Consider the following 14,600-nt stretch of genomic DNA (forward strand, 5'->3'; position numbering starts at 1 on the left):
CTCTCTCTCTCTCTCTCTCTCTCTCTCTCTCTCTCTCTCTCTCTCTCTCCCCTTCTTTTGCTTCCAATGCCCTTCCCTGCCCCTTCCTTCCTACTCTGGCTGTCACACTCCATGTGAAGCAACATCTGCCATGGTCCTGGGCCAGAGGCAGTCGGGCCACTCCCCCTACCCAGCTGCAGGCTTGCCATGTATTTCCTGGGTGTTCAACCGTCACTGTTTTCCTGGGTGATGTCATTACTAAGGGGTTAGCATGGTGGTTGAGAGAGCCTGACTTGCCTGGGCTCACCTCCCAGCTCTCTACTTACTAGAGATAGATAGCCTGCTTCCCCTCTGTGGCCTCATCTGTAAACTGGAGATGATACTCATAACTAGTACCTACATCATGAGATTGTCCAAATGCCCTTTAAATGAATTAATACACGTAAAGTACTCGGAACAGTGCCGGACACACACAAATGCCTTCCCATTTCTTTGTGTTATTGCTATTGCTGTCACCCTTTGCATGTTGCAGCTTACTTACCCAGACTCCAAAGTCACCTTTGTGTGCATAGTAAAGAGAAAGAACCAGATCTCAGTGAAAGTTGATTATTTCAAATGAAAGAGAGGAAGGAGTCACAGGTTTCAAGCTTCGATGAATATGGGAGAAAAGCCTTTGACAGAAATGGTAATGCTGGGAGTGACGAGCTGGAACTGATGACAGTAGGGTTATCTCACTAGTTTGCAAATTAATCTGCTGGGATGGGAGCATATTTCTTTTTGATAGTACTTTTTGTCTAAAATAAATAGAAAATATGAAACCTCAACCAGTTTTTGAGACAGTGTTCCAACTATGTTATTATTTCTTAGCAGTTCCTAGCGCCAGGTCCTTGACTACCAATGCTGGGCTCTTTTTTGAGTTTACAAGGTTGTTCTTTCCAGGCCCAACACAGGTTTTTAAAGCAGCCTTTCTTATAATTTAAATTTTAGTCTTGAAAGCCTGGGAATGGTGGCATTATCAAATAAGAGAGAATGGTGCTGAATCCCCATTTCTTGGGACAAAGTGACTGAAGGATAAAAGTGTGAAGACAGTTTGAAGAATCAGGGCTGTGGCGTAACCTCAAAGGCAGTGGCTTCTCTTCCCATACCTGCATGTTTTGTTGCAGCAGACAGATGTCAGAAATCTAGGGGCTTAAAGTTTATATAGATTTCATTTCAACAGAATACCGCTCACAGTTTTTTTTAAAAGCTGGATATGCTGGCACTAATAGAGGAACGGCTTATTTTTTGCATGCTGAGAGTTGCCACTCAAAAATAAGAGGAAAAGCAATATGTAAAAGCTATAATATTTGGCAAGATATGAGTAGTACTATAGAGAATTACAAATGATGTGCTTTGGAGGGGCTGTGTGTGGATCATATAAAGAAAAGGCTAGTTGAAGAAATTAAAAAAAAAAAAAGATCTTCTATAGAAAACTGTTTTTGATGTAGAGCTTAAGGGAGAAGAAAAAGGTTGGGCAGGTGCAGCAGGGCTGAGGCAGCAGGCGTATTCCCAGAAGAGGCAGAAGCATGAGCACAGGATTGGAGGTATAGTTGTAGGTAGGGAGGCATTGCTATACAGTGGAACTGCTTTATTACACTGGTGTGGGTAGAAAAATGTTGGCATGTATAGGTAAACTCAGGGTGGAATACAGAAATACAGTCAAGCCCAGCAGGTGATATTAATGAGGACTTTGACTTTTTTTATCCCAAGGGAAATGGAAAACCGTTGCAGGTTTTGAGCAGAGTCACTTGATCCGGGTGGCAGGGGCACTACTAAGGGTAAGCACGTTGTTCCAGGAACAAAAAAGGGCTCTTTATCTGGCCTTCCAGGATCAGGAGGCCTCCTGGAAAATAGCCAAGAGACAAGTGTGAAAAGAGCAGAGAGATCAGCTCAAGCTAAGGTCCAGAGGTGAGCTCCAGCCTGGAAGGCTCAAGAAGTGGAAGGTCTGGGCTGGTCACTAAGGGCCTTGTGCAACATGACGGGACTTGAACTCGATCCTGAGGGCAGTGGGGCACCAGCAGAGATTTTTATGGAGGGGAGGGACATGGTAAGTGACATGTCCCTTATACGGATCACCCTGACGGCTGTGCGGAAGAAGGTGAGACAGGAGGCAGGAAGACCAGGTGGGGGAATCCAGGAAGTGCTGGTGGCCTGCATTAAGTCAGCATCACAGAGGAGCAGAAAAGGAGCCAGATCCTAGAGTAATCACTCAGGAAAAATCAACAGGAGTTTGTGATGGAGTGGCTGTTGCGAACAAGCAACAGGGAAGGGTCTGAGTTGGCCTCCAGGTCCTTGGGCAAGGAGGTAGCTGCCAGCATGTGGTAACCAAAGTGATGCCAGTGGGTGAGATGACTCTGAGGGATGGACTTCCTCATGGGTGTGGAGAATAGGACCAGACTCTCCTCTAGTCTATAGCCCCAACGAAAGGGTCCTAACTCTGCTTTACCTCCTGATAAGCAAGTGGCAGTCTGTGAGGCAGCTCTGTACTCCAGGTAGCAGTCCTGGGTCTGTAGACAGTTGTTTAAGAAGCCAGGCTTTAAAAAAGGAGCACAGAAGGTATTTGGATTTCTGAAAATGAGAAATGAAACTGTTAGATCTCAAAATGCCTCATTCTGGAACAGCCTGAGTTGTGCATATTTGGGGTGAAGCGAACATTGTGTCAGGCCTGACAGGGGAACGTTCATTTTCTCGGAAAATATTTCCTGTCTCTCTTTTGGATCTCAGGCTCTCTCTTCTCCTACATAAAGACGGTAGCAGCCGGAGGAAGGTAGTGCCAGTTCTGGCTGTCCTTGGGATTCAGATTTAGTAAACAAATGCAAGTACCCTGGTGACTGATACCTGTCTGCCCCCAAGTTTGGAGGAAGCTGAGGGCTGGGCTAATGAGCAGGCTGTGTACCTGGAAACCTGAATACTAATTTGAGGTTTAACAGCCACATTGGAGAAAGTCCCTTTGGGAGACTGCAAGGCTGGCATTGTACTGGAATGATTGGGTTTAGATCATCTTTGAGACAGACAACCTGCTAGATTTGGATCAAACCCCTAGATTTTGATGGGGGTTTCTCACAGAAACCAGGATCAATCAGACAGATGTAGTAATGGCATGGGGTGGCAGGGCCACTAAATAGCAGGAGGACATGCATTTCATTCCATTCGGGCTGGACTGCCATCCCCCTCCCCCAAACTGTACTGAAACCTGATCAACTCATTTGTTGGAACGACAAATGGATATGCCAGAGCTTTTATAATTTATCAAGACAGGAGGACAGACACCTCATCACCCTTGGCCCAGTTAGTACTGTTTCTGATATTCCTGGTTCACTTCCGTTTTTCAGCCTGTATTTGGCAGGGCGATGGGCTAATTTGCATTACTGTTCTACTATTTTGCGTCTTTTTAGGATCCAGGCTATTCCACTGGAAGCTTGTTTTAGAAGAACCGAGCCAACAAAAGCTTTGTGTGGAACTCAACAAATTGTCACACGCGGTAACAAGGTTAAGAAAGAACAGGAGCAAACTTCGAAATGATGTTTTAGTTTTTTGTTTTGTACGTAGGGGGACGGGGAGGCGTGTTTGATGGATATATTTGCCACGGGAAAAGTGTTCAGGAGTGACTGTCTCTCTCGATTATATTTTTAGTGAAGTTGCCAATAATCAGGATTTACATAGGATAAAAGACCCAGTGAATATTTGAAAATCTTCTCTTTCCTGTTTCTGTATACTGTAACCACGGTAACAAGACTTCTTAGGCTTGCAGATTTTTAAGAAAGCAAATTACGGATGAATTGTTAATAAATATTGAAGATGGAGTAGAAACAACTGTCACGGTAAATATAGTCTTCAATGTGCAAATGAATATGTCCTTAGATGTCCTTTTGTACAAAACCAATTAAGCTGTCGTCCCCTTAGCCATGAAGTTATTCGCTCTTTCCTACCTCACAGGAGAGGACTGAAGGATACCATACTAATATCAGGTGAGGGAGAGCCCTCTGGTGGAAAATCATCAGGGCAGACAGTGACACAGGAAAAAAAGCAGAGAAGTCAAAGAAGGAATGTTAAATTTAGTCCAGCGAGTTGAACTGCAAAATATAAACATGATGGGACTTGCCATATCCTTCTGCTGATGTGGAAGATATTTATCAACAAGTCTGTCATGTGGAATTGTCAGGAATGTATTGAGGTTTGTGCTAAGTAGGAACTCAAATTAAAATCATTATTCCAAGGATACACAGTGTTCTTCATAGCCCTCACCCAAAAAGCTTGGGATGGATGAGGTCAGGGAGTGGGGGGTGCATTTTGGTAATAAATTTAAAAATCTAAAGTAGATGAGACGAACACCACCACCCCTACGCAGGGGTTGTTAGAGATAGGGTTCCAGTTGCTTCTTTAAACAGAAGAAAGCAATTCATTGTGTTGTTTTTCTTGTAACTAGGAAGAAAATTACAAAGCACTTTCACCCCCTAGTCCCTGACCATAATACATGCCTGAGATTATAATGCCACATTTTTACAAAAATTTTCATAGTCTCTTGGCTAGGGTCATGGTATTTCTGTTGGCCCTTTATTCTTTTTACTAATTATTTGTAAATATGAGAGGAGACTTTAAAAATCTTAAAATTTTGCAGTTTAAAATGACTTACTGGCTAACTGTTTATAGAGAGAGATTTAAAAAATCATATTGTGTGGAAAATACCCTGCTGTACATGTGCATTCATACATACATTCCTAAAAAACATATATCGTTAGGGTTGGGGCCCCTGGCTTATAACTCTGTTATTGACCATCATCCGTGAGCCCCTCTCAAGGGGTCAAAAAGCATGTTTCCAGGCAACAAGAAACTCACTTTGAAGCTTATGCCCTACAAAACCTGTGTAAGATACATCACCAGTGCAGTAGAGTCGGCCGGTTAAAACGTGGACCCAGCACCTTTTAGCTAAAACCACAATTGCCTTCATTTCCAGTCTGTGACACTGGAGAGTCTCGGACTGTCTAGTTGGCAAACCTGGTTTGTCCTTTTCTGACAAATGGCCGTATGGAGAAAATGGCTATAGCAAGAGCTTGTAAATCCTATCTGTCCTTCAAGGACCATCTAAGTAACGTCTCCTGTCTTCCTTTCAGCCTAAACTCTCGGGGTCTTCCTCTCTGTGAGACTCACATGGGCGCTCAGTCATATGCTGCATTGTATGGTGGCTTAACTCCTTGCATGGGTGTCCTGTCTCCCTGGTAGATGCATATGCCCTTGAGGGCAAGGCCAGCGTATCCTGGGTCTAGTCATTCATACTCATTCATTCGTTCACTCATTCATTCATCCAATAAATAGCTTTTGAGAGTATCTGGGACCAAGTTTTATTCTCTGGAGATGTACTGGTGAACAAAATGAACAAGATCCCTTTCCTGCCTGTGGGAGTGGTGAACCTTCAACTCATACCCATAACTGGAAATTTTCCACAAGGAAAGATAAATATAAATATATACACTGTGATAAAACTTACAGAGGAAAAAAGAATATAGTGCCATAAGAGAGAACCCTGGGTGGCCTTATTTATGTTGGGGGTCAGAAGACACCACCGAAGTGGAAATGTTTAAGATGAAAACCAAAGACATGGTATTCCCCACGTACTAAAAAGTACTTTTTACTTCGAGAAATGTTTAATCAGCTCTCAGGTCACGTGGTATCATACTACTAACTGCAGAGGGTCCTCCTGGCTGTGTCTTCCAGTGCGACCACACCCTTCCCTTATTTGCCACCAACCAGTGTATGTTCTTTCTGGTGCTCCCTGGTTCTAATAGCCCATGGAGACCCTGCCGTGTCAGCACAAGCTATAGTGGAGGTGAAACAGCTGGACCTCGGTGCTACTTGCAGAGATAGGACAAAGGTTCTTCTCGTGAACATATTTACAAAGCATTTTAGCAGTCTAGAGAACAATTATGCTAACCACAGCACCAGGCCCTTGATCGCTGTAATGCTTCAAAATAAAAAGCACGTGGCCTTTGGAATTCAGCAGATCTGGATTTGAAGCTAGCCCTGTGACCTTGAAGAGATTTCATAGTCTGTTTTCTCATCTGTAAAATGAGGGCAAACTCACTTGAAACTCACAAGGTTTTGTGAGGATTAACATAACGTACCCAGACACGGAAGAGAAGGCAGTCGCTAAACCTTCATTGCAATCCCCTGTATTTCTTTCTTTCTGGATTTGGTCCGGGAGGGACCTGGGGACACCAGGCAGCGTAATTATTCAGAACCTGGAAGCTGGAGTCAGGAACACACAGACAGAAGCCCAGATAAGTGGGTGGGGCCCACCTAGGAGGAGAAAGAGGGGCTTTGCATTAGGGCTCCTTAAGACTTATGGGAGTTTGATCACAAGGAAGAGTCTGTTCTAGGTCCCCCAGGAGAGGGATGTGAGCCGGGCAGGAGGTAAGTTTCCCTCAAGACCCGAGACCCATAGGTAACTGCATTGGTGAGATGGGCCTTGGGAGTGGTGCAGGGGAGGGCAAACAGGAAAGGCAGAAAAGTATGGGAGGAGAAACTTACCTCGAATAGGACATACGGCTTGTCTGCAAATGTTGTCTACAAATGTTATATGTGATTATAATCAGATCCCTCTTAATCCTTTACAGGTAAGTACAGATGCTTCCAGCTTGAGAAAGGCAGATCCCAAAGGTCGGAGTGCACTGTTGGCTGATATCCAGCAAGGAACTCGCCTACGAAAAGTCACGCAGATCAATGACCGCAGTGCCCCGCAAATCGAGAGTAAGTGAGCATCTGGGCCAGGGCGGCTGAGAGCCAAGGGCAGGCCATGTGAGGCTCAGCCAGACACGCCTGGCTTGCTCAGGGCAGGAGCCACAAATGCTACCCAGGACACACATCAGGCCATCTCAGACCTGCTCAGTGTACAATTCACATGGGCGAGAGAATCAGAGCTACCCTTCCAGGTCTGCAGAGGGTGTATAGCATGTCTACCATCACTTTTCAAATGCTTAAAAAAAAAACCTTCATGGTAAGATAATTTTTTAGTTGTGATAAAATACACATAATATAAAGCTCACCATTTTAACCATTTTAAAGTGTCCAATTCAATGGCATTTATCCATATATATTCAGAATGTTGTTGCATCCATCACCCCTGTCTAGTTCCAGAACATTTCCACCACCCCAAAAGGAAACCCATACCTATTAGCAGTCCCTCCCTAATCCCTCTATCTCCCCTAATCCCTCTATCTCCCCTAATCCCTTTATCTCCCCGAATCCCTGGCAACCACTAAGTCTACTTTCTGTCACTATGGATTTGCCTATCCTGGATATTTCATACAAATGGAATCTTATGATACGTGGCCTTTTGTGACTGGCTCCTTTTACTTCCCATAATGTTTTCAAAGCTCATCCATGCTATAGAATGTATCAGTACTTTACTCCTTTTTATTGTGGAATAAGAGTTGATTGTATGGATGTACCACTTTGTGTTTATCCACTGTGAGGCAACATTTAAAGATCATTTACCCTGTGTCAACATAGTCCTCAAACTGAATGAGAGAAAAATTCAAGTCTCAACGTTAACAAATGCACACAGATGTCCACAGAGCCTGGCAAAGTTTTTGTTTTTCACAAGGAAAAATATTTGTGCTGAATTCTCTCACAGGATCATATGACTGTATGTTTCTATGACTTCTAGAGTGTGATGGTGTAAAAGGAACCCTGTGCCTGGGTCAGATGACCATGTTGAGTTCTGATTCTGCTACTGGGCAAATCAGGGAAGCTCTCTGAGGCTCAGTTTGCTCATCTGCAAAATGGGGAGATAATAATACCTGCTCTCTTTTTTTGTCAAGATTGTTGAAGGCTGAAATAATATATGCGGAAATATTTTTCAATGTAAGGTATTATTATGTCTCCATATATTTTGCTATGATACCTGATGGTAATTCTCAAAGATAGTCCTAAGATATAATTGTATCTAATATCTGTTATTATATATGTTAATGCACATGGATAGACAAATTATTTTAAGACATATTTTCAACATTGATTATAATAAAAATTAGTTTCTGGCTAGACCCACTATCTAATGTTAAGCCCAATTAACAGATAAATCCATTTTATTGGAACACTCATTTCTTTATCATTCTAGTGAAGAGGTAATATATAATGTTAATACTTGGAATAATCTTGGAATAATCACCAGTGGGCACTGTGCCCTGATTTCTCTGTGCCTATTAGCTTCAGGCTGTGAACATTTTCTGCCAGGAATTCTTGGAAGCTGTCTTCTCATTTTATGTAATCACATACATCTGGAAGGCTGGAATTAGTGACACCTCTCCTCAGGGGCCCATGAGCTTTCTCTTCCATAGAAAAAGAACCGGTGCAGGGAAGAACATGGGGCGTGGGGAGTGGGAGCTGGGGAGACAGAGAAGGAAAATGCCAAAGCAAAAATCACTGCAGACCTTCAGTTCCTGCTTGCAAATCCTGGGCCAGGCTCTGTGGACAAGAAGTTAAAATTATTGCCTGAATTAAATCTGTGGGTTTTCTTGGTCTAGTCCTCCCACAAAACCAGTCAATTGAAAATGGGGTCAGCTCTATACATACAGTGTCTGGGTTTTCTAATTTGAAAGGTACTGCCAGTTCCCCCATTGGCATCTACTAAATGGCAGTATAAGGATGCTTTTTTATTTTTTTGTATCCCTTTTCAGAGTGGTCACTACTGATGGTTCTTTGGTAGCTTGGAGAGAGTGGCAGACAGGCCTGGGCACGTGAGTCTATAGGGTATCAAGGCAGGGGGTTCTTGAGAAAGGTACTGGGTAGAAGGGTAACACTGGTGGTGAGAACAGGACGGCTGCCACAGGCAGTGTTAGACCACATTCGGGGTGAGAGTTGGCCACTCAGCTCTGCTCACAGGTCCGCATCTACTCGCCTCTTCTCTCTAAAGGTTCTAAAGGAACCAACAAAGAAGGAGGAGGTCCTACAAACTCTCGAGGCGGGAGCACGCCCCCAGCCCTGGGAGATCTGTTTGCTGGTGGCTTTCCAGTGTTACGACCAGCAGGCCAGAGGGATGCAGCAGGTAAGGAAGAATTCAGACTGGCTACCCTGTGACCCTTATCTCCTTACCTTGTAGAACCAACAGGACAATCCTCATCTGCCAGTAAGTGACATGTTGAGAGTGAACAGTTATATGGTAGGAGATGACATATTTGGAAGCCTGAGCACTGTAAGTCTCCAAAACACAGAATTGTTTTTAAGGGATCTTTGAAATCCTCATCCTGTTTAAATCATCCCACTGTAATCACTGAAGAATGAGTTGCCATAGTGTAGAGTCTTTAGCAAGTGAGATTGTGGCCCACACTGCAAAGTATGGATGTAAATCACAGTAGAACATCTTAGTGACATCACTGTGGACTCGCTGGCAATGGTGAGTTGTGATGGTTCTCCAGCATTGTATCCGTTAGGTGTTGCTGTGTAACAAACCCTAAACCTGAGGGGCTTTGAATAACCATTTATTTAGCTTACAGCTCCGTGGGTCGGCAATTAGGGTGGCCTCAGCTGGGCCCCCTCTAGCATCTAAAGGTTGCATCAGTGGCTTTGCTAATTGTATATTTCTTATGTCTCTGGTGCCCCTGCTGGGACAACTGGCCTGACTGATCCCTCGGGTCTCTCAGGATCTAGCAGACTATTTAGGTTTGTCTTCATGGTGATGGCAGGATGGAGAGGACAGAGTATGTAAAACCTCTTGAGGCTTGGTCTTTTTTTTTTTTTTTTAATAAATTTATTTATTTTCTTTCTTTATTTTTGGTTGTGTTGGGTCTTCCTTGCTGCGCACGGGCTTCCTCTAGTTGCGGCGAGCGGGGGCTACTCTTCATTGTGGTGCGTGGGCTTCTCATTGCGGTGGCTTCTCTTGTTGTGGAGCACGGGCTCTAGGCATGCGAGCTTCAGTAGTTGGGGCATACGGGCTCAGTAGTTGTGGCTTGCGGGCTCTAGAGTGCAGGCTCAGTAGTTGTGGCGCATGGGCTTAGTTGCTCCATGGCATCTGGGATCTTCCCGGACCAGGGATCCAACCCATGTCCCCTGAATTGGCAGGCAGATTCTTAACCACTGCGCTACCAGGGAAGTCCTGGCTTAGTCTTGGAACTGGCAAAGCATCACTTCCTACCACAGCCTGTCGCCCGAAGCAAGTTACAGGCCAGCTCAGAGACCAGGGTGGGCAAGAGACTTCAACTCTGATGAAAGGAACTGCAAAATCACATTTCCAAGACTGTGGAATCAGGAATGCGTGGTTAATTGAGACCATTTTTGCAACCAGTCTACCACAGTCATTTGTGTTTTAACAGGTACCAGATGTTTTGAAAGCACTGAATTAAAATCGGGCAAATATATAATTATTATGTGCAAAAAAAAAGTCTTTTTCCTATTACTGTGCTCTTTAGTCAGAAAGATATGACAAAATCCAAGAATTTCATTTGTCTAGGGAATATCGAGCCCCAAACATTCCTGGTCTAGAGTCTTCTACCATGTGACTTCACTAACCTCTTCAATGGCCTCTGTGGCTGTTAGATGTTACAGGGTGCATTTGCTGCCGTCACTTACTGATAAAGTCCAGTTTGAACCTTCGGAGCCATTTCATTTCCTCATTTTTGCTGAGACTTTGGCAGATAAGAAGGTGCTGAAGTCCTCCTGAATAAAGAGAGCTGGCATTCCTCAGAGCCTGCTTCTTTTTCAAAATTCCTGAGTTGCATCCAAAAAAAAGTCTTCTGGGGTATAAAACTTCCACTGGTCTCTCTTCACACAAATAAAGATAGGAGAAATAACCGCCAGTGAGCTTTTAACAGGGACCAGCCAAAGGAAGTCAGCAGTATTCTAACTTGTCTCCAATAGGACACAAGTGTCAGATGTTTGAGCAACTAGGTGAAGACAAAAATTGACCTTTTTGGAGGCAACAAAGTCCATAATGAAGTGACTAATTATGCCTGTTACAGGATGGAAACTCAAGGACAAGCCAATAGGTAGATACACAGACTGGGTGCCATGTCAGAGTAAGACAGACCATGGCTCTCCTCTCTCAGAACTCTCAGAATGACCCCTTTGTCATTCAGAGAAAAGGACTTCGGCCCTGGCTACCTGTCTCATCTTCTTTGCTACCACTCTTGGCAGCCACCCAGCCCTCTTTGCTGTTCTTGCACATACCAGGCATGCTGCTACCACAGGGCCTTTGCACTGACCACTCCTATGGCCTGAAACATTCTTCCTAAGGTGTCTACATGGCCCAGTCTCCCTTCCTTCAAGTCTCTGCTCAAGTGGCAGCTGATCAACCTATCAGGGAGGCTTTTACTCATCATCTCATATATTGATAAAATATGAGTCCCACCCTCTCATTCTATATTCTCTCTACCTTGATTTATTTTTCTTAGTTATCACCATCTGACATATTATTTATTAACTGGTTTCTTTCTTTATTTTCTGTCTTCTCCCTCTAAATGTGAGCTCCATGAAGGCAGGAGCTGTGTTGTGTTCATTACCTTACAAATGCCTGGTGCATAGTGGGTGCTCAGTAAATATTTGTTGAGTGGAATGTGTGAGTGGGTAGTGTGGTTGCTTAGAGCCATCAGGCCCAGAAATCGGTGTCTAGTGCTCACAATACTTTTAGCCGCCCATGAAAATGTTTGAATTTCTTTTAAAATTTAAAAAACTTGAACTTTTAAGGTCAAAGATTATATTTGTCTTTATACCAAAGCAGTCAGGAAACATAATTTTAAAAACATTTTTTAAGGAGGAAGGGGCCCACAGAGGCAAAAGCACCCAGGGTCTTTGAAAGTCATAATGTGGCCCTGGCTTAGAGCTCCGAGGGAGGGATCGTTAAAATAAGATATGATGAGTAAACATCACTGGCTTGTATAGAATGTGTAGTGAGACTTCCATGCAATCCAAGTTCTCTTGGAAACATAGACAGATGGAAAGAGGAAGCCATAGTTCATCTTTTGATAAACCCCATGCTCTAAAAGCTGATTCCTTTCACATCAGTGAAGCCCCCTTGATGCTCTTGAGCTGGTCTTTCCCCACCCGCTTCATGGTCTCCTCCTGTGTTTCTAATTGGATTTTTAGGGCTAGCATTCATGTTCTGAAGGAAAGCCTCCTTCCTTCCTTCCCTTGGTGCTTGCTCACTCTTGGAGCCCTCTCTGCTGCCTGGTTTCCTCACCTGCACTGATGCTGATTCCCGTGGGTCTCACCTTCAATTCGTGCTGCCCAGCTCTCTGCTTCATCCTGGAATGGGCATGAACATAAGCTGGGCAAGGATTTGTGCTGTCCTTGTTTCTGCTGCTCACATTATGATAAAAAAAAATGGGTCTTCCCATTTCTCATTAGGTTGGCCACTTAAAAGGTTTTGGAATCTCAGATACGTGGTGTTCCCAGACACTTAAGGGGTTGATTCTGTTCCTCAAACTTGTTATCCCTTTAACGTTCATCTGGCAGATGGGCACAGAGGGAAGCCTTGCCTTGTTTGGAGAGCAGTCTGGGTCTCTGTGTACTGTGGAAACAGGTTTGAGACCTTGGATGCAGGAATCCCTGAGGCTGACACCTATATAAAGTGTCTCACGTTGGAGTTGTAGGTGGTAGATCCTGTCCCTGGAAAGGCCAGGTGGGGACCTTCCACTCCTGGTCATGGTCAGTCAGCCATTCTGGAAATGCCCGCCTTAGACCTCCGGTGGCACCAAGTCCGCCAGGGTGGATGCATAGGTGCAAAGACATTATCTCCTCCACGACCACCTCAAAGAAAATTGCAACAGAGAATAATGACACCACCACCCTGCCTCAAGAACAGCGTTCCACAGTTGAGACTTATCCTGAGTTGTGTTGTCCAGGTGGCTGTCACATCATAGCCAGAGGAGGGTCATCTGTTTGGAAAGCCAGATACCGCGGTCCTGCTCACTTAGTTTCAGCCCCAGGATCACCTCTTCCATATCTTGCCTTGATTGGCCTGACTTGCGGTATCAAGTACTTTTAGGCATGATTTAGCACCTGATTGGGTAAACACACTGGAGACTCATGGGCTGAGAAGCTCAGAACCATCAACAGCTGCTGGCGTTATAATTTGCCATGAAAGCTGTGTTCCCTATTCTGCAGCACGAGGAAGTTGGAGGTGTGAGAAGCAAACATTTTTTTCAAGTGTTTTCCACATGTTTTCATGGAGATTATAAAATATAGGGGTGCTGTAATAGGAAAAATGTATTCCCCAAAATTCCTTTTAGGAAGGAATGTACTTATTCAGAAGAAATGTCTTAATATGCCTCCTGAGTGGAGGGTGATACTCCGAGGACGTATTTAAGCGATTGCAGAACTTCTGTGCAGTAAACAGGGAGAGGAACTTTTTTCTCCTCAGAGCAACAGAGGGGAAAAAAGGGTAAGAAGTGGCAGCTGGGTGAAAAGGTGTGCAGAGGGGGGAGGCCCCAACCGGGGAGCACCCTCCACCCCAATCGCCCATAATGTCCACCAAACACAAATGCTTACTGTGAGCAAGTCGTTGTTGCTGTTGAGTTTAAGAGGCATTGGATTTCAAGTTGGAGTTGATGTGGTAAAGGATCTATGGGGTGAGGAAGCCAGGTGACCAGGAGACAGAGAGCCCCTTAGAAATGGGTGCAAGTCTTTGGGAAAGGGAGCTTTGAACTTCCAGAGTGCATGGAACTGGAAGGTTCAAGGTCATTGGACCTGGATCCCCAAGGCAGGGTGTCTTCCCACTGACTTCCAAATCACCTCGTCCATTCAGGGAACCTTGAATCTTCTGCTCTCGATGCAGAAACAAAGTCCTTGTTCACAAAATGCTGGGAGTGGGGAAAACCTCCCTCGTCAGGAGCCTTTGGGTGGTACACCCGCAGATGTGGACTGACTGGCCTAGTGGGTAACAGGGGATGAGTGTGCCGGTGGCCTTGAGATGAGGAAGGGTGAAGGAGGTCGGGGCAGTCCTGTGTCCTGGGCTGGGAGCATGGAGCCCTGGGCAGGTGAGAGTGGAGGTAGAATGGAACAGGAAGGCCGGCGCCACACAGCAGACAACCTGGTGGCTTGAGCTGGGCTTCTCTCACAGGAGGGGGACAGCGCGTTTATTCTGGCAAGGACCTGGGGCTGGTCCAGCTGGCCCTCTTGTGTGATAGCTGCTGCATCTGAGGCCTCCACTGGACCCTCTGGAAGAGAGCATCCACCAGGCGGTTCACTGACGTCGTGCTGGACAGCGTCCATCACTGCCGCCCATACCCTTGCGTTTCTCCCAGTTCTACCCGCTGAGCTAACTCAGAACTCCTTTCACTTTCAGGCGGCAAGACAGGGCAGGGCCCTGGCTCCCGAGTGCCGTCTCCCCGGCTTCCCACCAAAACTATCAGCGGCCCGTTCAACCCCCCTGCATCTCCCAGGCTAGGAGACGCCTCCGAGGCGCATGGCGTGGCCGGGACGGTCCCTCCTCGCCCCAGCATGCCCGCCCCACCTCCCCCGCCCTTACCCCCGGCCCTGCCGCCATCCTCCCCCGCCAAAGCCCCGCTGGTGTCCCCACCTGGCCCACCGACCAAGGGGAGCGCCCCGGTGCTCGCACCCCCTCTGCCCTGTGCACCGCCGCCCCCACCCCC

The 14,600-nt window shown here is 45.6% G+C and overlaps 1 protein-coding gene across 1 annotated transcript in view; it reads left to right on the forward strand.

The window, feature by feature from the left end:
* The first annotated feature begins 1,993 nt into the window (after positions 1-1,993).
* WIPF3 (WAS/WASL interacting protein family member 3) overlaps positions 1,994-14,600 on the forward strand; it is a 35,642-nt gene continuing 23,035 nt past the window's right edge. Inside the window, exons 1-4 of the mRNA XM_007466127.1 lie at positions 1,994-2,116; positions 6,630-6,762; positions 8,930-9,061; positions 14,294-14,593. Coding sequence (XP_007466189.1) covers positions 1,994-2,116; positions 6,630-6,762; positions 8,930-9,061; positions 14,294-14,593 — 688 coding nt within the window. The remainder of the gene's footprint in view (positions 2,117-6,629; positions 6,763-8,929; positions 9,062-14,293; positions 14,594-14,600) is intronic.

Source organism: Lipotes vexillifer, unplaced genomic scaffold (genome assembly GCF_000442215.2).
Source record: "Lipotes vexillifer unplaced genomic scaffold, Lipotes_vexillifer_v1.1 scaffold150, whole genome shotgun sequence".
Taxonomy (NCBI): domain Eukaryota; kingdom Metazoa; phylum Chordata; class Mammalia; order Artiodactyla; family Lipotidae; genus Lipotes; species Lipotes vexillifer.